This window comes from Xiphophorus maculatus, chromosome 3 (assembly GCF_002775205.1).
Source record: "Xiphophorus maculatus strain JP 163 A chromosome 3, X_maculatus-5.0-male, whole genome shotgun sequence".
Classification (NCBI taxonomy): Eukaryota; Metazoa; Chordata; class Actinopteri; order Cyprinodontiformes; family Poeciliidae; genus Xiphophorus; species Xiphophorus maculatus.
In genome coordinates, this window is record NC_036445.1 from 3,296,156 (window position 1) to 3,319,756 (window position 23,601).

Consider the following 23,601-nt stretch of genomic DNA (forward strand, 5'->3'; position numbering starts at 1 on the left):
GGGGTGACGTTAACCTACCCACCCTCCCATACTTAAGTGAATGACCGCCTCGGACCCCACAGATGCTGAATGCAGTCTAGTTTAAATGTCCAATTGAAGATTAGAGGTTTTTATCTGTGGAAGTTTAACCTGAAGCTGCAGCGGTTTGTTTCTTTGCATACCGTGGGAGGGGAGGGGAAAGTGCCAAGTGGAAAGGGTTACATCCATCTGGTTAAGTGTGAGTCAGACGGATGGCTGGCGAACTGATGGGACAGAGTGTGTGTGAGTGAGAGGAAACAGAGAATGAGCTCTTTCATTTGATGGTCTGAGTGGAAAAAGCGAGACTGGACTCCGCAGACGATGTTTACTTTTGAGGAGCGTGGGGGTTGAAAGGTCCTTCAGTGAAGTGAATGTGTGAGGACAGTGTGTTAGATTGTGTGTTGAACTGTGGCATTCCCAAACAATGGGTCCTGTATTAGTCTTAATGTAATAAATGTCTGTTTTTCACACACGGGCTACAACTCTGTAAGTAAACATTTCCACTCTGTTATTAGGCACCAGGATTTATCATTTTATATGACCTAAACATAACCCCATCCTATCATTTAAGCTTGCAGTTTGTGTTTTTTGGTGCAGATTGAACTTTAATCAAACATGACATGTGTGAGAGTTCTGCATGCTGAAATCATACACATACAAATAAATTAGTGGAGGGGAAAGCCACAAAAATAAAGCAGGAAATCATTGCCAGCTTAAAATAATATGTATATCATTTCTTAAAACCTTTTTTGAGGAGTGCTTTGGCATTGTAACATACCAAAAATCATTTGGATGCCATTGTTATTAGATGGAGACTATTTATATTGCATCATCCATTAGGAGGCCAGAGGATAAAAACAGCCTTCTCTCTATATAGTTGGACCTCTTGAAATATTGTTTTCCTTGCTACTTTATCTGATAACTATATTAAATTCTGCCATCTTCATATGAGATGGTAATCATTCTTTTGCATTTCTCTTAGTTTATTCAGATGAATTATTAAAAGGCCTCCATGGAACATATTAAGTAGAGATTAAACAGTTGGGCTGCTTCTGGCTGATACTAATGTTTGATTTTCTATGTAGTCTGAGCTACGGATTACAATTTAGATTGATTTCATTATTGTATTGAGTGTGTACTGTATATATGTATATTATATAACACATGTTAAGTAATCCATGCTTTTAGTTTATGCATCTACAACCTGGACATTGTTGGAGTTCTTTGTTTTGATGCAAAAAAAATCTGATTATTCAGTAACTGACCTGCTGATCACCAGTCAGTCAATCAAGTGAAAATCTGATTGGTTCAGATCTCTGACTGATTAACTGCCTCATCTGTACTGTTAGGTTTGCTATTGTAAAGAAAGTAAGTCAATATTCGCGATTCTAATCAGCTCCTAGTGTTTTTTCTCTCTCTTTGTGGCTTGGTGTGAAAAACAGCATCTACATCAATGCTTTGTGGCTAATCTGGATGCTTTTTCAAAGCTATTGAAACATGACGCTAAATGAGGAGAGATCTGTTTTCACTTGAGTTTATTTTACTGAGTAATAAATGTCAGCACTGGTCAGAGCCAAGTTACTTTTTCTCCTTAGATATGAATGCACTTCTAAAAAGTAGCGTTCGATATAATTATTCGTAGACGGTATAAGGACTGGGCTGAGTCATTTATTGCCTTTTTGTTATGCACATCATGGGTCTAAGATTTTCAGCATTGTGAGCCAAGGTGCACCTTTGTGTGAGTGCAGAGGCATTTTTGGCTTACAAGCTTTGATTCTGGATAGCCCGACATTCCTTCCAGGAATATTTGACATGAACCCCGGTATTTCAGCTTTGTTTGGTGCCTTTTTTTTAAATCAGCTGAAGCTCAGATGAACCTGCTGCACACGCTAATGCACATAATTGAACGACTGAATGAGTCAGGGTCAGGTTTTTTTTTCTTTCTTTTTTGCCAAAAAAGGCTAATCAGAGATTTCTTTGTTTAATCTTGGCAATTACAGCTGCACACATACCCAAACTCTCCCGCATACACATGGAAGCAGTTAGGCCAAGCTGGAGGTTCACTCTGAACTGCCAATCCATGCCAGTCGATTTCCCCCGGCCTATCAACTGTTTCCATGAGGCCATTGACCTCTTTATGGGGGTGAGGAGGCGAGAGCGGATGGGGGCGGCAGCTAGTTGGAGAAGGAGACTGGAGTTAGCTTTAGCTGAAAGGAAACAAGCAAATAAGCCAAAAGCCTATTAAGCTGTGCTGGATGTGTGTGCAGGGATGTGGGAGAAATTCGCAGCTTGTTATTTGGGATACCTCGTTTATCATCTTTACAATGTAAACAGACTCTGGAAAGCCTTGTGCAGACATTTAGGGGGATGTGGCTGTTCAATATCATTAAAAATGTCTGAATAGAAGGTCATCGACTCCCTGCAGCAGCCGAGTCCAAGGAAAACCACGATAAGCTTATTGCACTAAAACAATGTTACAGGAGTATGTTTCCTTTTTGCAGCAAAAACAAAGAACAGCGTGTAAGGCATGCTGTGTGAAGCAATGAACAAAACAAAAAAAGAATCCTGCTTGTGTTTTTCTTTAGCTATTGGCCATAATCTTATTTTAGCAGCTATGTAATGCTTGTTAAATTATATAATTGGCTCTTGTCGACCTGTTATGAATGCACTGGCTGTCTCAGAGTGAAAATAGAAGGAGGTGCTTTAGTTAGGCAAGACAAGGAGGAGGAGAAAGTTAGAAGAGAAGAAAAAGGGACAACTTTAGGGGCATATAAATGAATGGCAGGGATACAGTTCATTTGCGCAGAGAGAAATAGGCCTGACTAGACATATTGTCATGTTCTTAACACCCTCGCTAAGGAGGAGCCACTCCCTTTCTCACCAACTCATGATCTGACTTCCTCGTACATGCAGTCAGCTGTGCAACAGTATCTCCAGTATCTCACCCTGTACGCGCTGCTGGTGTGTTTGCCGACTGTCAGGGCAGCGACAAGATCTCCGGGATAACTTTGCTCCCTGTAAAAAGCTGCAGCCGCTGTTCTTTTACCCTTTCTATGACACTGAAATAACAGGCAGACGTTATCTTGAAATTTCTTATCTGTGAAAAAATTAAGGCTTATCTTTAACAGTTTAAATTAGGACACTTGTGTTTTCTGGAAGCCTAATTTGTTTTGGAGAAATTATCTCTAAAGCGATGATGTATAAAGAGCTGAGTGCCTTTGTGAAGTTTATGCATATTTTCAGGAGATTTAGCCTATAGTGATGCAGCAGAGGTTTAGTCTAGAGACAAACAACAAACCTCCAGGACATTTCCCACAATTCACCTCCCCTGTGTCTGTTATTAGATTGTCTTGTAAACGCCCACATCTTAGGATCAGTCCTGTTGTACTGTTGTCATCACAAAGCTTATGTTTGAGATTAAAGAACGAAGTTAGTCAGAAATGGTTTCATTCCCTTTAACGTCTTGATTGACTAAACAAAAGGCTGCTTCCCCCGCCCCCCAGAAATGTCCAACTTCAAGTTTTAGACGGAGTTTCCTTTCAGGTTCTATTTTAACTCCCAAGTGTGAGGGTCACTGAATAAAGGCAACTCCTGACCTTTTTTGTTTTAAGTCAACTTTGGTGTATTACTGCTTGCATAAAGAGTTAGGAGTCATGTGACACGTGCCAACTGTATTATAACTGTATTATTTTGCAAAGTGGTAGGAATATATCCGCATTCAGTACTAGAAACCTAATTAGACTTTGTAAAATACTTTGTCGGCGAGTGAAGCTTATGTTAAAAAGTATTTGTGTCCTTGTATGTGTGAAATAAGCAAACATGTCAGGGTGGGGAGAAAAACAAAAGTATGATATGGAAGTTTTGTTCTGTGGTTGTCCAAAGGGGCCACAAGGTCAACACGGTAGCCAGCAGCAATGCTGATGCGCACAGCCTTGATGTAATACAAGTTAGTAGTTTCAGCTGTCTGCCACACATGCATCAGATTAAGATCTTATCTAAGTCAATAGTTGAACTGAAGACACTGATCACATCAAGCATCCTTAACAAATTTGATGTGATTTAAGTTACAAATCCTGATTTAGGGTTGTGAACATGCTCTACATGTGTGATGTGTAGTTCAGAGTATTTACCTTTAAGTTATTTTCAGATCCTTCACTTTTCACACATCCACACATCCGCCCATCCTGTTCAAGGAATATTACTATCCACCAGCCAAGGAGCACCTAGAAATTAGCCTCTTGCATCTGTGGACATGTTCTACTTCCAATGTCTTGCAAAAATACTTGCATCCTTGGAACTTTTCTTCTTTTTTTTTTTTTTTTTTACATTTTGTAAGGTTATAGTTAGTGCATCATGTGAAGTGAAAAAACACTGGTTTTCAACTGTTTGTGAAAATAAGGGTCTCTGCTTCAGTTTCCTCCATAAAGGCCAGGTATTTTAATAAATGTAAATCTTTCACTGTGGGTCTTTCCAGCTCCTCCAGAGTTACCATGCACTTCCTCACTGCTTCTCTGAGTAATGCTCTCCTTGCTGCCATCTTGTCCCATCTCCTACCTGTGCTGAAATGTAGAGATGAGGTGGACAGCCATATCTTGTGTCATATGTCCATTTCTCTTTCCATGAGATGTTCAGAGTTTGAAGTATTATTGTATTATCAAACCACAGTTTTAAGATGTTTAAAATATTTTTAGCCATTCTTTTCAGCCATTTCCCAATTAGGCTCTTTGGCTCATATAAAGTAGCATGAGAGAACATGAGCTAGTGGGTCAAGGCACACTATATATTTATTTATATTACAAACTAAGGATACATGTTCTATACAGATTCATACACAGGAGACATGCACTCTAGTCAGAGAGGTGTTTTGGGTGTGTGAACTCGGAGCTCTGCCAGCTGCAGATGGAGCTGCTTGGTCAAGGTTGGACAAGCCGAGGGTGTGTGCTTGGTTATGCTTTGCTGACTTTTGGAAACAGATGTGTAATTAGCAAACTCTGATGTGTATTACCTAACAGTTTTTGGATACTTACCTTCTTCTTGTACTTGCCAAAATGTCTTGCGTATACTTGGATATTTCCGTTGCCTGTTCCTTAAAGTGTTTCCTCTGCTGCTGCTTTGTTTCTTATTTCAGAATGAACCATTTTCCTCTTTTTCCTTCCTACCTCTCCTCCATATCTCATATTACCATCCCTCCTTTTATTTTGTTTGCAAAGTATTTTTTGATGATCAATTATGCCATTATAAAACATCTGAAAAGTTATGTTAGTTATGCAAGTTTACAAAATAATTGTACAATTTGTAAGACTAAATAAACTGCAGGTTTCACTGAACTATCAACTTCCCAATGTTGCCGTTAGAACCATCTTCTGTGCTTATTTTCTTTTGAAACATTAAATAACCTAATTCATTTGGCTCCACTAAGTAGCTTTCCTGTAATGCACAACTTTCGTCCATTGAAACATTGCAGGTTATTCTGATCTTCAATTCGGTTTCTTCGTCAGACGTCCGGTTTATTCCTTCAAACAGTCAATCAGCAAATGTGAAGCAGTGTAATTTTTGGAAAGCAGTAGCTTGCTACTAACATCCCGTCCATGCACAACATTGTTGGTCGTTGCTGGGGTTGAGACATGATCATTGCCATCTGCCAATGTGGAGGAGGCATTTACTGGAGCACCTTTGATTACACTGTGACCTAAAGCTATTACAGGCCTCCCTCCTTCAGTTGATCCTCTGCGGAGGTGAAGAGGCAGTCTTGAAGGTTTTGTTTGCTTATCTTCTGTCTGTCAGTTTATTGATGGAATTTGAACTGTTAGGATTACGTGTAGTGCAGGTGTTTTGTTGTGCATCAGCAAGTCTTTTCCTCAGAAATTGCATTGCTAAGAAACGCCTCGGCAAACACGTTTTAAAAAGAGCAAGCTTGAAACAGAAACAAAATATTCTCATCTTGCTAATTGAAAATGATTCATGTTCATAAGATTTCAAATATTATGCTTGAATCATCAAAAAAGTCAGATTAACCTCAGTATTCCAGCATCTTTGTTTATCCATCGTTTCGTTTAGGTTAGACTATCTTACTGGAGCTTCATCCTTTTCAAAATTGAATCATTTCAGTTTTGCTCAAGTAAACCTGAAATGAAACTGAATGCATTTTTGTCATGCTTCTTACGGAAACACTTGTGGCCTCCATGTTTTACAAAATTTCTCACTCTCTTTCTTGATTCTTTCTTTGTGTCTCGCCTTCTCTCACTCTCTTCTCATGTGATTGGTTATACAGGAAATGGCTCTGATAGCTTCCTGAGGAAATTACACCCACTTCCTGTCTGTATGCCTCTTTATTTGCCAGAGCTTTTTTCTTTTTTGGTCTGTGTTGAGGCGCCTAAGGGTGGAGCTGCTGGAGGGGTGGGTTAGCAGCAGCAGCTCTGGTAGGAATCCCCTGGTCATAGTTAATGAGGGTCTCTGGCCTGATGAATGAGGCAGATAAGCGGCAGCAGCAGTACAAGCTGTCCGAGCTGCAGCCATCAACCGCCGCTCTATTTTTAGTCCCTGCACTTAGAGCTCATTTCAGTCACAACTTCAAAGACATCTCTACATTTCAGAAACTGAAAGATGTGCTAATCAGAACACGTTTTGTTTAGGTTATTGTGTTGCTATCAAACAACGGAAAGCACAGAGAGTAGAATACATGGGGACACATAAGAGATCAATTACTCTTCTAATAATTGCATTAAAATTTATATTAATATTAAAACAAGTTGACGGTTCGATGAGGAATTTAAAAGCTGGTATACCCGGTAATGCAATGCAATGCAGTTCTTTTGCTAGCCGTAACATGCTTATGAGTAACAGCCCGAAAAGCCCCTGAGCTACAGTAAATTAAGAGGATAAGTGTAATTCTTCAGCTAGGGTGTGTCACAATCCCTGATAATCATATCGGCCTGGGATAATTAGGCCTGTTTGTTATTTTTAATGGAATCAGAAACTGTTAGACCTGCTCAGTTGGTCTGCAAGTTGTCTTGCAACAAAGATCAAAAGGGTCAATATTTACTCAGTCTGCCAAAGTTTGAGTGAGAACCCTACGTCTGACTCAAACTTTAGTAAACGCTGGCCATTAGGACAAAAAAAAGGAGAAGTGGGCAAGTCATACTCTTACAGATCCAAGAGTAGAACTGAATGATTGATTTTTACCCTGATCTTCTGTTGTCATTCATGCACAGCTTACAAAATATCTGTGACTACTCAGTCATCTGCTGCAAACTAAGGGTGCATCAGATGACTAATGCATCTGCATTCAATTAAAAACTGAGTGGTTTGCAAGGTATAGGGCAATGCATGCATTATCAGTGCATGCACTACTGCAATTGCAAAGGTTTGCATGAATACAGTCGACCTTGTTTGATTATCTATTGACCTTTGCATGCCAACAACATACTTATCAGCTGAGTGAAGGTCCATCCAGCAGGACTGGCATGCACATTTTGAATGTGGTGCACTTAATATAATATTTTATAAAATGTTGCACCCAGCACCATATTGTTATTGCAATGATTGCTGCAATTTGATTGTGCTACTCTAATTGCAATATTTATGAATAATAAGTTTCATTATATTCTTAAAATTGCACATCCTAATTAAAACAGAAAAACACTTTTAGAGCTTATCATCTTACACTATGATGCATGATTGAAACTATTTTTGTCATAGTTTTCTCATACTTTATTATTAGTGTTGCACTGAGGCTGTGAACAAGGTCCCGTTTTGCTGCCGATAGGTCATTTTATGAGAACTTGCGGTATCCTTTTAGGTTAGGTTGTGTTGTTGCACAGTTGTGTCCTGTTACTGGTATTTGGTGCTAGCACCAGTTTGTCACTCGCCTGTCTCACAGTCACTGTTATGCAGTTACATCTTGATTAAGAGCTATTAGCCTCTTCTACTACTGAGGTATGGGTGCTGCAGAGGCCCACATTTGGGCGAGGGGCAGAGTTTGGCTCCTAATCCTGTCCAGATCAAAAGGGTTTCACCTTAACTTCCAATTGTTTTAACAGTTCCACAGTTGCTAAAGGATTTACATAAGAGTTGATGTAAGAATTGGTGGATTATCATTAGCCTGCACTGACCCTATTGGAAATATTTAATACTGAACTCTGCTGCCATTCAGTCTAAATAAAGAGGCAGCTGCTTATTTTAGCTTGCCTTCATACTGTATTAGACCTCAGCTTGTTCAGCAATGGAGAAGGAATGTTCTTATAAAGGCCAGTTGTCACACACACCCACCGGTACACCGGCAGCCTCCACACACACGCACACGCCCTCACGCACACACACACGTACGAGCGTAGTCTTTGCTCAAATACACACAAAGGCAAACACGCTTGATGGCTATCATTACATTGATGCCACCTGACACTTAGTTAGTAGTGGAATGTGATGGGAGGGAGGAGCAGGGGTCAGCTGCCGACTCTCAGGAACACCACAGTTGATCTCTGCACTTCTGGGACTGAATACCTCGTGCACGCTGCATGAGCCAGGAGGAGACCCAATGGTGGAGAACTGATGCCAACTTTGATGTAATTGTGAGGGGATGGGAAAAAAGTCTGCTTGGTGTTGAAACTCACACTGTCTCCATCTGTTGTCCGAACCGTGCCATATGCTGGAATGCACCACTCAGTCCAGTTTAGTTAGAGCAGGAGCGTGTACTCTGTAGAAGGGAACTGACCTTCTTCACTTCCCTTTGAGTAGCCACAATCAGCTTCCTGTCTGCTCTAATTTCACTCTAAGAATACCTAAATGTATTACAGGCTCACTGAAATAAACCAAGACGCAACAATAATAAGGGGCTGGCTTCAGAATCTCTTATAATGAGGGGATTGAAATGCTGAGACATGCTGCATGGAAACAGAAGCATGCTTTCCTCCATGTTATCTAAGCTTTTCCATTACAGGAATAACTGAAACTGAAATGCTTCACCAATCTTTATCCCACAGAGAGCTGTAATGTTTGGTCAGTTTATTCACTTATCAATGATTCATGTTAATTTTTTTGTTTTATTTTACTTGGATCAGCCGATTTTAGAGTGAAGTTGCCCTCATACATTCTTTAAAACAAGTGATGTTAAACATTTGTGGTAGGTTTGTGCTAGAAAAATTATTACCTAGTCATTTTTGCAAATATTTCAAAAAGTTTAAGGGTAATTCTTTTTCTACACACCATGTGTGTATACATGCTACATGTGTCTGTTGATAATTTATTTGGCTTTTTTATTCTTTTTTTTAAAGGAAAGCTCAAAGGGATAAAACTGAGCACCTTTGCTGTATCCCATTCAGCCTTAATGTTATTTGATGGTCTTGCTTTCTCTCGCTCTGTTGCAGCCTGAATGAACTGTAGATATGTTGAAGAAACTCTAGTTTTCTTTACAAACTCACTGCTAACAAAATAGCTACATTTTGTTCTTTATCACTGATTAACAATAATTACCACTGAAGACACCTGGTGGGTCTTTTCACTTGCAGGAAGAAGATAGGAGTTTTCAGATTCCAACTTGCTGCTCACAAATCAGGCTTTAAAAACAATAACAAAAAACAAACTATTTGATTTCTCTAAACATCCCCAACAAAAACACGAACTAACTATATGTTAAAAAAATACATATTTATTTTTGCAACTACACTGATCTAAAAATAATGAGTGCTAGTAACCTATCTGTATTGTAAAATCTCTGAAGAGTTTTTGCATGGCTTTATTAGAAAATTAGAAGGGTAAGAAGTAGGCCTGTCGCGATAAACGATAAATCAATTAATCGTACGATAAATTAAAACTATCGACGTCATTTTAATTATCGGCTTTATCGTCTCTTCCGGCCTTTTTCTCTTTCTGTTAATGACATTGAATGAAATAAGGCTCAACTCCGGTGCTCTCCACTGATCCTCCCTTCCTCATTTCCTTAGTGTAAAGCCCAGCGCACATGACACGATCTTAGAGTTGTCGGCTGATTGTCGGCCCATTTTCAAAACCTGAGAGACCACACATGAGCCGACAGAAATCCTTGGTATAACGGCTCCATCGTGCCGTGTGGTTTCCAACAATGGGCACAAAATAATGGCTACAAGTTCAGTTAAGTAATTTTAAAACCAGGCATTAATCAATGCTTTACTACAATCTACCTGCAATGCATGTGGCTAGTGTCGGCGTAAAGTCCTGACTGAATGAAAATCATTATAACCTATTTATGTCACCTTAACGAAGAACAGCTGAAAAGTTACCGGGTTTATCAACTGCGGTAGCAATTTCGCTCCAACTCCTCCCCTGGTCATTTCTATATTCTTTGCACGAAATGTTGAATAAACATTAATGTTGTTTCCACGTATCATCTCCAATGTCAGCTGGACTTCGGGTTGCGCCGTGTCAGCTGTTTGGGATTCCCCTCCGTAATTTCCCCTCAGAAAGCTCGGAGGAGAATCTGCGCTTTCTGATTGGCTACCTGTCACATTCAACAGGCTGCGTTAAGATCCCAGTCGGGGAAAACCCCCTGATAGGTAGCGGCCACGATGATCTACCGCAGGGTTGCTCAAACTTTTTGAGACAAAGATCTACTTTTTCTCTCACCAGCCGACTGAGATCTACCTCATGACACAAAGACATAAAAATTGTAAATTAATCTCTATTGACTTATTTTAAATACGAATATACATGAGTTATAGCAGAAATAATAAAGTGATAGAAAACCTAATGCAGTATATTTCTTCCTCAGTGAGATTCTCCTACCGTTTTATTCTCTCTCTCTCTTTGTCGTTAAGCACACCCGTTGCCGTGGCAACCGCCTGCGCCCCGCAACGGAGCAGCGACGTTAAAAACATAACATTCAGTCCGTTACGATGTCAAGTTTCCAGGCTTGATATTTATTTCTCGATTATTAATAAGCGCTCCCCTGAACACAGCGATGGTTGGTTAGCTAATGTAAACTCCTGCTCTGCTAGTCAGTCGGTCTTTGTCGCCTTTTTTTTTGTAAATGGAACTGAAACGCACTGAATTGCGCAACACCTTGTTGAAACAATCATTACTGAAAATATAAATTTTAACAGGTTTTTTTTTTTATTATTATTATTCTTTAATGAAGCTACAAACGTTTAGGATCTTAGTGAATATTTTGATAAGTGCTGGTCTCATCGTCCTGGCGGCTTTCAGTTTGTCACCTACAGCCGAGATCAACTCAAAACCTTCCCGCGATTATGTGGAAGCTTTTGAGCATCCTGATCTTCCGTAACACACCAAACACTACAGCATTATCGGTTACGAAATCGTAAGCGACAATCTTAGAACCACCAACGTTCTAAGATTGTCGTAAGGGGAAAAACAGGGGCAAAAAATCGTGTAGTGCGAACTATTGCACCAGGTAGTCGATGTGCCCATTTTCTCTATTTAAATCTAATTATTACTGAAGGGCAATATAGTATACAGACTTCATAATCTGCACTCTTTTGGTTGAATGCAGTATTTATTTCCACTTTGGCTTTATGTTGTTTAGTTTTTATTCAAGTACATTTTTTGTTAATGGAGACTGAGAATCCATTTTATTTTTGTTTTTGGTTGTTTTGCTTATTTTGTTTCTCTTGAGAATTTATTTAGCAGTTCACAGTAAGACTTTCAACTTTGTTTGGTGCACATTTCGTTTGGAGGTTTACTGTACATCAAGCTTAACGTGAAATCTTTACCAAGTTTCTAGAGAAGTGATTTTAACTTAGAACCTGAAACAAGCAAAGATTACAATGGATTCCAACCAACCTAGAGTCGAAGACGTTGGATCCGACAACATTGTCGAAAGGGAATTACAGCCACCCAATCCACTCAAGCGCAAGAAGAAGAAGGTGCCATTTGCAGGCTGGTTGGAGCAGCAAGAGCTTAAGGTTTCTGCTGAAAGTACCGAACCGCAGGACGTTTCACTGGTGACTGAAAATGAATTGATCGCCAAAGCGCTGGAGACACTGGATCAAAAAGGCAAGAAAAGTCCATCTACGGTTAAGCCCAAGGACAACATCCAGACAAACAATTTAACTGAGGTTCCTGATGATCAGACAGCAGAAAATGTTCAAAGAGGGTGTTTAAATGAAATTCAAAATCTGCCCCGCTCTTCTGAAAAGACAAGTCAAGCAAACTGTTCGTGTCTTGCCAGATTTAAGGAGACTGAATTGAAATACAAAGAAATGCAGAGATACTTAATGACACAGCTTGATGAGATGTTCGATACAAATAAAAAACTAAGTGCTAAACTTAGACAGCAGCAAGAGCTGGTGAGGAAACTACTGTCAGAGAGCAGACAAAGCAAGAATTCAATGGTTTCTGTTCAAATTCAGAGAGATTCACAAGACAGCCCAAAGAAGAAAACAGTAAATTATCAATCTGCTTCAGTACAAACAGAGATGGATGGACAGGAAACCAGCTATCCATTAAAACCACTCTGTCGAACAATTTCAACGCAAACAGAGATGGATGTGCTGGAAACCAGTTGTAACTTGAAACCGTCGAACAACGAAATGCAGAAATATTTAATGAAACGGCTTGATGAGATGTTTGATACAAATAAAAAACTAAATGCTAAACTTAGACAGCAGCAAGAGCTGGTGAGGAAAGGACTCTCAGAGAGCAGACAAAACAAGAAGTCAATGGTTTCTGTTCAGACTCAGACAGATTCGCAAGAAATCCCAAAGCAGAAAACAGTAAATTATCAATCTGCTTCAACGCAAACTGAGATGGATGTGTTGGAATCCAGTTATCAATTAAAACCAGTCAGTCAAACAATTTTGACACAAACTGAGATGGATCTACAGGAAACCAGCTATCCAGTAAAACCAGTCAGTCAAACAACTTCAACACAAACTGAGATCTCTTTAGTACTACAAAAACAGCCTTCTGAAACACAACTGAATGGGCATCAGGATCAGCAGGCCAAGATATTCAAGAGATCTACAGGTAAGAACAGGACAGAGTCAGCAATGAAAGCTGCCTGTGAGCTGGAGATCCCCAATAATGAAAATGGTGAACTACAAAAAGTTTCTATACTAGGAACAGTTGTGGATCATATAACCTCCATTAAAACTTACATTCATATGATTGAAACAGAGATCGCTAAAGTAGAGCAGATCAATGAAGAAGAAACGGTCTCTGAAACCCAACTAAGTGGGGACCAGCAAGATGACAAAAAACCATCAAAGAAATCTAAGTGTAAGAACAAAAGAAAGGCAGCAATGAAAGCTGCCTGTGAGCTGGAGACCCTCAACAATGATAAAGTTTCTGTGGAAGACACTGAACAAGATGAAGATTCAATACCGGAAAACGTCTTTTCCGAAATAGTCGGGGATCAGACAGCCTCCATCATGACTGAGATTCATAGAAATGAAACAGTGATTGGTGAACTACAGCAGGCGACTGAAGACGAAATGGTCCCTGAAATACAACAGAATGGGGATCAGCCAGATGAGAAAAGGCCATTGACTAAATCAGAATGTATAAAAAAGAGAAAGACGGCAAAGGAAGCTGAACTGGAAACCGTTGTAAACAAAATAGAGACAGATCAAAACTTGATCCAAAACACTAATACACCAAAAACAGATTTAGAAATACTAGAGATCCCACAGCTTCTGAGCAAATAGAGACAAAACCTTGCAAAGTCTCAGAAGACGTAGCAGGTAGGGTTCCTGCTACACAGAAGGGGAGAGTGGTCTCATAGAAAAACAGAAAACATTGCCTCCACAGATGAAGGTTGCATTAAATGAAGATGGAATCCAAACAGCACCTCAGGAATCAGAGACTCAAGCAGCTGGAGAATCAACTGAGCAGAACAACGTCTCTGAACAAGAAGAGAGCCCCATGAAAAAGATTTCTCTGTGGAGGCGAATCAAAAAGGCTTTGACTCCCTCATGTCTGCGCCAGTGCAAAGGCAGAAGTAACGTCCATCCAGCGTAGACATCAATTTATGTCTCCAGTATATTAGATTTAAAAGGGGGGTGGGACCATGTGTGGGTTGGGTGATTGGCGCTAATTGGAAAAAGAGCTACTGTTGTTGTTAATTGGACATTTTAATATTAAAAAGCCAGGACTGCACGGTGGAAAACGTCTCCCCGTGTAGCTGTGGGTTCACTCCGGGTGCTCCGGCTTCCCCCACGTTCGACATCAGTACTCATGTTCATTCATTGTAAGATTTTTATTTCTAATTCTAAACAGAAAATAAGACAACCACATTTATTAATTAAAGGGAGAATTGGAAAAAGAAAATGTAAACAACATGGAACAAAAAGAGCCTTTTAGATGTCTAAACCTATACAAATTGGAAAACATTTAGAAAACTATTTCTTTCTGTGCAAGATATATATATATATCTAAATTTAATTATATATATATAGACATAGATGTCTATCTATATCTGTCTGTCTCTCTATAAAGGTATATAAATCTATATATAGATATCTACATATGGATATTAATCAATCTATCTATATATATCTACCTCTTCCTCTCTCTCTGTACATGTACGGATATATATATATATATATACTGTACGTATAGGTATACTGTATGTATATACGTATATATACGCATATGTGTATATATGTATGTACTGTATATATATATATATATATATATATATATATATATGAAGAAATTTATTCACTGACAAAATGCAACAGGTCGTCAAATAATTTGTCGTTTTTTGAAGAACACAGCAAGTGCCGTTATTTTGACTTGAGTTAAACATATAGGGTGTCATGTGAACAAACATTCCTACCCTTGACTGAAATAATTTAAACTGTCTGAAGGCCTGTTTGAATATTAAAATAGAAAGGTGGGTTTTTTTCAGTTAGATTTTCTGTTTGATGCATCTGTTATTAAAACTTCACTTCATCTTTTAAAGGAGTTTTAAAGAAAAGCATTTGCCTTTCAACCAGGAAAAGCCATATTTTGAAGAAATGTCTTTACTTCCAGCATTGGATTCAGTGTTGTGTTTGTGTATATCTCTGCAGATGTGCAGCTTTTGCTGTCTCAAGCCTGTGACTCTCTCTGTTTAGCTAACCCCTGCTATGCATGCTGCTCCAGCACTGGCCTTTGTCAGCATGCAGCCCACTGTATACGGTCATAAATGAACACACTTTCTCTCTCTTTCTCCCAGTTCTACTTTCTGTCTCCCATGCCACCAGTTCTGTTGAAGTCATGCACAAGAAGACCTCTCTTTGACCCCAAAGCATTTATCAGAGCTACCACATTGCTGTCCAAATGCACTTGATTAAAGTCACATATCCAGACTTGCTGGAGCACCCTTTCAGATTTCCCCAGAAATCAAGCGGATTTTTATTTTTGTTCCCTCGTAATCAGCCGAAGTAACTGCAAATTCACTTGTATAATTAGACTTGTGCACTCATCGAAAAGGGGATTTTTTTTTTAGGTGCTTCACATTTTCTTAATGCATTTGTTTTTGAGGAAAAGTGGCAGTTATATTTTTCTATTTCTTTTTAATTATTTAATTCAGTTCAATTATCTTTAACTATACTGCCCTAATTCACAACATACCATCTCAAGGTACTGTACAAAAAAGTAATTTTAGTTCAATCAATACATACTTTACAATTGATCCTAGTCATCAAACCGTGCATCAAGTTCAGCTCATTATTCAAATTAATTTATAAGGCTTTCTATAAGGAAACCCAGCAAATTGCATCAAGTCAGTAATTTGTAGCATTAGCTTCTCCTGGACAAGCACATAGTGACAGTAGATAATTGCTTCCTTTGTGTTGTTGACTTTACAGCAATCCCTCATATTGAGCATGCATGTAGAAACAGTGGAGAGGAAAAAACCCCTCCAGCACAACCCGGCCATCTGCCACAACCAAGAAGACATAATAGTTATTGAAGAACCAATGTAGTACTTCTAATAAGTAGAAGTACTTATTAGTACTCTTACTTTATTTTACTTTACTGAAAAGTAAAAAACAGTGTAGTTTTTGTCATTGTCATCTTAGCCATTGCCCTTCTCCAGGAGGATTTCAGACTCAAACAGAATGCCACTATTTATTTCATTATGCGTAAATGTGTATCTGCCATTTAGCCCCAGAACAACTGATTTCAATGTTTTTGTAATGCAGGGTGAGAATTAATACCCTTCATTTTATGATTAGGAACTCTGCTTAAAGTGCTACAAAGAAATGTATATGCCAATCAGGCATAATAATGTACCTGTTAGTGTATGTATCCCCTGTTGGTGCTAAAATAGAACTTGATGAACTGCCTTCACCAGATCCTTGAAACTGTGTTGTGGTACTTGGCATTAAAATGTTAGCGTCAGATCCTTTAAGTCCAGTATTTTATGAGATGGAGTCTTTCTGGATTTGTCTTATTTGTCCAGGAGACCCAAAAGATACTTAATTTAATTGAGATCTGGAGTATTTGGATGTCAAATGAACGCCTTTCACTTGTCCTTCTCTGATGATTCTTCAGCCATTTTTGCATTTTAGCAGGAAACAGTATGCTACTGAAATAAGACCCAAGCAATGGAGAATACTGTCTTTATTAAATTGGGTACATGGTAGCCAACAGTGCTTAGGTAATGGGACTTTGTCAAAGTAAGATCCACATGGATCTAAGTAAAACATTACCCAAAGTATTGTACTGCCAAAGCCAGCTTGGCCTTTTCCCATACTGCATCCCGGTGCCACATGTTCCAGAAGAAAGTGTTCATGTTTCATCAGACCAGACCACCTTCTTCCATTGCTCTGTTCTCCATTTCTGATGCTCACATACCCATTTTTGGCTCTTTCAAAAGTCTACAGGATTCAGCATGGGAACCCTTACAAATCTGTGCTAATGCCGTCCCATGTGCAACAAACTGTAATGCAATGTTTTCTTTATTGGGACACCTTTCGATCAGAACTACCCATAACTTCTTTGGCAATTTGAGCTACAGAAGTTCAGTAGTTGAATCGGACAACGTGGGCTTCCATTCATTTCTTACAGGCATAAGACTTTATTGCCCCTGACCACATTGCTGTTTCCCTACTGCTCCTTACTTGAAATAAATCTGGAGTACCGCAGACTGAGAACACCACATAAGACGTCACGTTTTGTCGATGTCCTCACTCAGCCCTTAAAATTGGGTCCTTTCGAGCTAACGTAAATCCTCATGCTGGCCCATATTTCCTGCTTTTACTACTTTTAACTTTTGGTGATAAAATATTCACTTGCTTGTTAATCCAGCTCAGCCACTAAAAGTTACAAAAACGGGTAATTCATCTTAATTACTAGTCTTTCAGGGGTCATATTGTTACGCCTATTGTTATGCTGTGCCTCTAGTCATCCAGATATGTGTTGCAGTTTACCTGGTATATTATATTGACTTCCTCAATCCTGAACAAAAGGTTCTTTTATTTTTCATCCCAGCTGCTGCAGCATTCGTGACTCCGTGCAAGAAGTTCCAGTTTTATTCATTAGCCTGCAGGACAGGTTACCTAATGTCTTAAATTTATCCCAGCCCCTTCAAAAGGAAGCACCATCTTGTTAGTTTTAAGAGTGTGCATCAGTGACCAAGCCTATAAAGCTGAAATGCATCTGTGGTTAATACTACGGTAGTTGAGGGATGCAAGCTGACTGATGAAAGTTATGACTGTTCTTCTGTATGCATCTGCATATGCCATGTGGTGTGTGTGTGTGTGGGTGTGTGTGTGTGTGTGTGTGTGTGCGCGTGCGTGCGTGCGTGCGTGTGTACTTAGAAACCCTGAAAGGCAAACATGCTCTTTATTACAGTTTCAATTAGAGTAACCTTTTCTAAGAGTTTGTTTGTTAGTTATTAACTTCAGTGGCTGCATGAAAATGAGAAAACATAAAATAAATCAGGTTATTTTTAGGTAAAAGATTTTCCACTTGGTCTTTTTTTTTTCTTTGCTGCCTTCACATCATATACATATTGTATATGATGTAGCTTTTTCTGCATAATGTAACTTGTTTTGAAAATGGATCTGAGAAAAAAATCAGTTTTTATAAAAATTTTGCAAGATCACTTGAAGGGTATTTTTGAAAACTCATATTTCACTAAGTCTTGTATTTGAGAAATTGATTGCATTAGGGCCAGCAGAATAATATCACACAAGATTGAAATATCTTTGCTAAAATTATGTATAATGAGTTAACAAAGGAAAGTTAAGTGAGAGTTATTTTTGAGATTTTTCTGCAAGGAATTCAATCACTTGTTATTTAACATTTGGGTTTGTGGATCTTTGTGTACATATCACATTTCACCGCTCTTCTGGGATGACTGTCAAGCACTGGCCAAAAGCTCTGGCAGAGTCTCATAATGTATGACAACAAGGCAACACTCTGAACCATGCAGGAGGACGACTAGACGTTGCTGTTGTACAGGAACATCTTTGTTTTTAAGCTCTATTGTTTAGCTCTCCAGATGGAACAGAGTTTGGAAAAGACACCGTAATGCTTCCCAGCCTTTCCCTAATGTCTTTATGGACAGCACTGTCCTTTCTGATAAGGCTACAGAGGTAGGCTCAATTCTCCACAAACTCAAGTGGTGCTCCATTCATCTGGATTCTGTTGAAGGGGAATTTCTGCGCATCTTTTGAGTTTTGGAGCTGTTGATGTTAAGTCTGACCTGTCTGGCGTGTTTGTTGATTCTGTCAGTTTCCGATTGTATGCTACAGCGGCTTGTTGTTTCCGATTGTATGTTACAGTGGCTTGTTGATGGAAGAGTAAGGTCATCTGCAAAGTCGAGGTCTTCCAACTGAGAGGTCAAAGTCCATTGGATGCCTCTGGGTTTGCTTGCTATTGTGTTTGTTGTGGTCCAGTCTATTGGAAGTTGGAAGAGACCCCTGTCTCACTTCAGACTGTACATAAGAACACTGTCCTCACATTTTTCTTATCAGATTTTACTGATGGCAATTACACTTATTACTGGTTCTTCAAAAGAGAGGTTTTGAACTGCTTTAGACAAACTCTGGGCTCACATCCAATTGAGATGCTGCTTATGCTAGAAAGCCTCCCAGTGAAGCTAAAAAAAATCAATTTTGCAAAAAGAGTGGACTATATTTTCTCTACTGTAACAGCGGTTGCTGCCAAATGGTTGCCACAACCACTTAGTAGGTTTAGGGGCACACACGTTTTCTCTTAGCGCCAAGTTGGTAAGGGCAGCATGTTTTGTAATTGAGAACTGCATTTGTATTTACTCTGGCTATCTATGATAGTGAAATTTGTTTGATCTGAAAGATTTAAAGCATGACAACCAAAGCTAAAATCGGTAAGAAGGCAAATGCCTTTTCTTGGCACTGTACACATCACACCTTCTTCCTTCTTTTTCAGCATCACCAAGCTCTTACACTGTGCCCACTGTTGTCACCCAGCGTTGTACAGTTTAGCCTTTTGATGTGTGTTTGGGTGTTCCCTGCTGGCGGCTCTGGGTCTGTGGCCTTCAGAGGACTGAATACAGGAGCTGTGTTTTGTTTGTGTGTTTTGGGGAAGGGGAAGTGGTGAATGGTGTAAAGGGTGGAGGTAAGTTAGTCACATGTTCCGAAGCATTTTCCCTCCTATTCATTGATTTCAAAGAGAAGGGCTGGCCTAAACCTTTATTTTCAGATTAACTCACTGCCAGTTTTAGATCCTTGCTGATACTTCATGACATCTACAGGAGTATTGTTTGCTGAGTTGTATGTTGAGTAAGTACTTGCCGCTGCCCGAGTCAAAACTTCCTCCTGAGCTCAGCAAATAACCTAACTGTAACGGCATATAAGCTGCAGATATCTGCTTATATGTTTAATAATGCTGAATGTTTTATGTTTTAGCAAATGGTATTTGAAATCGATGGGTCTTTTTGCTAATCTGACAAATTAAATCGTGATACATTTTTTTGTTGTTAATTGTGATTTTACACTTGGAAAATTTCCTGTGTTCTGTCTCCTATCTGGCTTACTAGTTACCTCTGCTTAGCAGTGATCTATTGAATCAAAAGATTGAGGATAAGGTCTCGAGATGTATAATGAAAATCATAATATTTACTAAGCATTTTGTTTTCTCCCCTTTTCTTTTTCTGTCTCTCCATAGCAGGGTTTGTTTGGAGCTGAGCGCTCTAAGCCAGCCATGAGCATCATTGGGGCTGAAGATGAGGACTTTGAGAATGATCTAGCAGATGTGAGTAAAGTGCAAGAGAAACTGTTGAATCTAACTGTATCACTACCTTTAGCTTAAGTTTGTAATTCTTCCATCTTCTTGTCGCTCTTTCGTTGTTCGTCGCAGTCAGCAGATGACAAATGCCCACACTTCGACAGCATCGACTTGTTGAAGAAACGGCCAACTCACTTGCTGGTGTTCATGCAGCATGTCATTCTCCAGTTTGACCCTGCGCCCTTGGTGAGAACCTAACAGCTTGTGTAGAGAAGATACATTTTGATGGATCAGGGGATTACAGATGTGTTTACATTTTTTAAGCTGAAAGATGTTTCACTTTACAGTCTGAATTTCACATGGTTATTTCAAAAGGTTGGAGTGTTTAGAAATTCACTCACTTTTCACACATTAATGTGGATTCCTTTTAATAATGTCAGGGATTTGGTTTCAAATTTGCAGGTATTTAGTGGAGTTATGTCTGTGCCGATGCAGACAGGAAATGAGGGGGGAAGATTAGGGTTGGGGACAGATGTGCACAGTAGATTCCCACAAATGAATCACCTTTGCTTCTCTATGTTTGTGAGGAATTTTATCTAAATAAAAATATATTTGCTGCAAAATGTAGTTCCTAGACACTGTTAATATATGAAAGTGAATGATACAGAGGGCCTTAAGTGATTTTATGCCTTTTCTGCTCAACACATTTTTTTGAAAAGAACAAAATTCCATACCAGACAAGAGATCTGTAATAGAAAATAACATGAGTGTCACTAAATGAATAACAAAATAATTACCAGAATCATTTTGGAATTGTAAAAAATGAGAGAAATTATAGAAAAAAATACTTGCTGTTTAATTACATATTTATTATTCTAAAATCTAAGAAAATAAATCATTTCATAGTAACTAACCTAAAACAGAACAAGTTTAGTCTGACTTAGTGAATGAGGAGGAAAAACCAGGGTTTTTATGTGGTGTGTTGAAGCGTCTGGTGTACCTATATATATTTTATATTACTTTTATTTCTTTACACTGTTTTAAAGAACAATGATTGACCTTCAATTTAAGGTTGTCATTTTTTATTAACCTTTAATAGAAAAAGCCCTTTATTGTTACATGTGTTGACTTTTTGCTCATTATTAATTTATTTATTATGTCTTCCTTTTACTGACAGCTGTCCAAAGACCTCAGAAATATCCAACGCCAAATCTGTAAAGTTCAGTGAACTGAATCCCCCCTCTGCCTCACCTTCTCATTCCAAGAGTGTAGAGGAATTTACACTGCAGGCTAAACACAGAAATACCCTCTCTAGAGCATGCTTTGTCTGTTTGTTGTGTGTTACTTTGAAAAAAGGCTGGACTCCCCCAAAAAGATGTGCTGTCTTTGGATACAAGTGGCTTATTTTTTATTTATTTATCTTTATTTATCAAAAATACAACTTTGTACCTATAACGTTATCCTCATGTTGTTTAATTACTCTCTGCACTCTTAAAATATGTACTTTTTCTTGTTGTTGTAAAGTAACTTTTTAAATTTCTCCTGGGGAAAAAATCCAGTTCTGCCTTAAATGGGTTTGGATTTAACCTTTTACCTTTGCCCTACTTTTTTTCTCATGGATGTATGAAGTGTAAATGGAGCACTTGCTCGCCTTTGACTCTTTCATACTCATTGAAAATCTGTTACAGCAGACAAGGTTAGTTGAAAAATTCAGCCCTACATTTGGGAATTAGAGTCTGTAGAAGAGGAGTAACTTGTACTGAGTTTTCCACAGACTGATGAAGTGCTCTTTTCAAAGTTTGTAAAGTCTCGCTTTGCAGATTTACAGGATGAGTTCCTTTGGATTGTTGTGCATAAAAAGAGGTTGAATGGTGCAAATTGTCTCAAATTTCACTTCTTATAACCACGATATTCATGAAAGGGCATCCAGTGAGCTGTTTTTGCATTTGATCATACTTTTTATTGTCCATTATCTATTTGTATTTTTCAATGTTTCCATCCATTATTCATCTGTCTGTTTGTCTGTTTGTCCATCTGTCCATTCATCCACTTATCCATTCATTTGTACATCTGTCCTTCTATTCACCCATCATTCATCCATCGATCCATCGGCTCTGTCATCTATCATCTATCATCTATGTCTGCCTTTCCACGTCTACCCATTCATTTGCTCATCTATCCATTCATTTACTTGTCAGTCGTCTGTTCACTATCCATCCATCCATCCATTTGTTTCTTCACCTGTCCAGTCATCTGTTTGTCCGTCTTCCATCCATTTACCCATCCTTTCAACTTCTCTGATCTGAGAGCTCTTAAGTTTGTGCAAGTATCAAATTCTAACATAAATAATGTTCAGTAACCATAATATACTATAAAAATTAAGTATTACTTGTTCATGTAGCTGACATAGAGCCTACAGATTGCAAAGACATTACATAACAAGAATAAAGAATCACTGTCATAGTTGCTAGAGTGTAAAATTGTTAGCTTATGTCTGACACTTCTGGTTTTTCAGTGATTTTTAGGATTTATGATGAATATTAAAGTGACTTCCTCCATCAACAACTGTTGCAGATGCCTGACTAAAAAGTTGCTTTATCTTCTGTCTCCTTCACAGTTGTGTTATCTTCACGCTGACATTGTGAAGAACCTCAGTGCCAGAGACACCAAGAAACAGTTCCCAGAGTTCTACAACAACTTCTTGGAGAAGGGTGCTGTAAGTAAAACTACATTTTCTCTGCAAAAAAAAAAAAAAAAATAATTAAGATGAAAGCAAATTTTAAAGATCTGTAGACAAATTAAAGTATAAAAAGAATAATGGTAAACATCTTAAAAACCTGCCAGTATTTAAAATTGAAATTAAGCAAATAAACAAGAACAGTTAGCTTTAATGGGACAGTGCTGCATTGGCATTGCACTTGGCCAAATTACTAATGTTTGGTTAGGCTGTGATGAAAACAAAACAAAAACTAGAAAAGAACTGGACTGTTAGTCAATGGCCCCTTAGTCCTCTTCTCAGACAAAGGTACATTTTCCATTACATTTAGAAATCGAGGTCTGATACGCTGGAGGAAGATCAGAGAGGCAGAGAGTAAAAGTTGCAGTGTGAAATTTCCACATTCAATGAAGATTTAGGGAGCCGTGTCATCTGCTGGTGTTGGTCTGCTTTGTTTTATCCATTAATAAGTCTGCATAGCCATTAGAGCACTTCATGCTTTGCTCACATTCCTCTAGCGGGACTTGCCACCTGTCCACTCTGATCATTTATTTTTCTTATTTAATATTCTAATTTTCTGTGAAATAAAATGTTTGATTTTCATTATATGTGGGCCAGAATCATCGAAGCAAACAGTAATAAATCCTGGGAATACTTTCATTCATGTATAATAAAATCACTTTCATTTCTTTTAAAATATATTCAATAATATGCAACATTATTTAGATGCACCT

At 38.6% G+C, this 23,601-nt stretch overlaps 1 protein-coding gene across 6 annotated transcripts in view; it reads left to right on the forward strand.

Annotated features, from left to right (window-relative positions):
* arhgef1 (Rho guanine nucleotide exchange factor 1) overlaps positions 1 to 23,601 on the forward strand; it is a 51,260-nt gene that overhangs the window by 6,333 nt on the left and 21,326 nt on the right. For 5 of the 6 annotated variants that reach the window (XM_023330309.1, XM_023330312.1, XM_023330311.1 and 2 more), the window contains exons 2-4: positions 20,092 to 20,178; positions 20,284 to 20,397; positions 22,769 to 22,867. In XM_023330309.1, the coding sequence (XP_023186077.1) occupies positions 20,128 to 20,178; positions 20,284 to 20,397; positions 22,769 to 22,867 (264 nt within the window). In that variant the 5' untranslated portion in view covers positions 20,092 to 20,127. The remainder of the gene's footprint in view (positions 1 to 20,091; positions 20,179 to 20,283; positions 20,398 to 22,768; positions 22,868 to 23,601) is intronic. The other variant, XM_023330310.1, reaches the window with a different exon arrangement.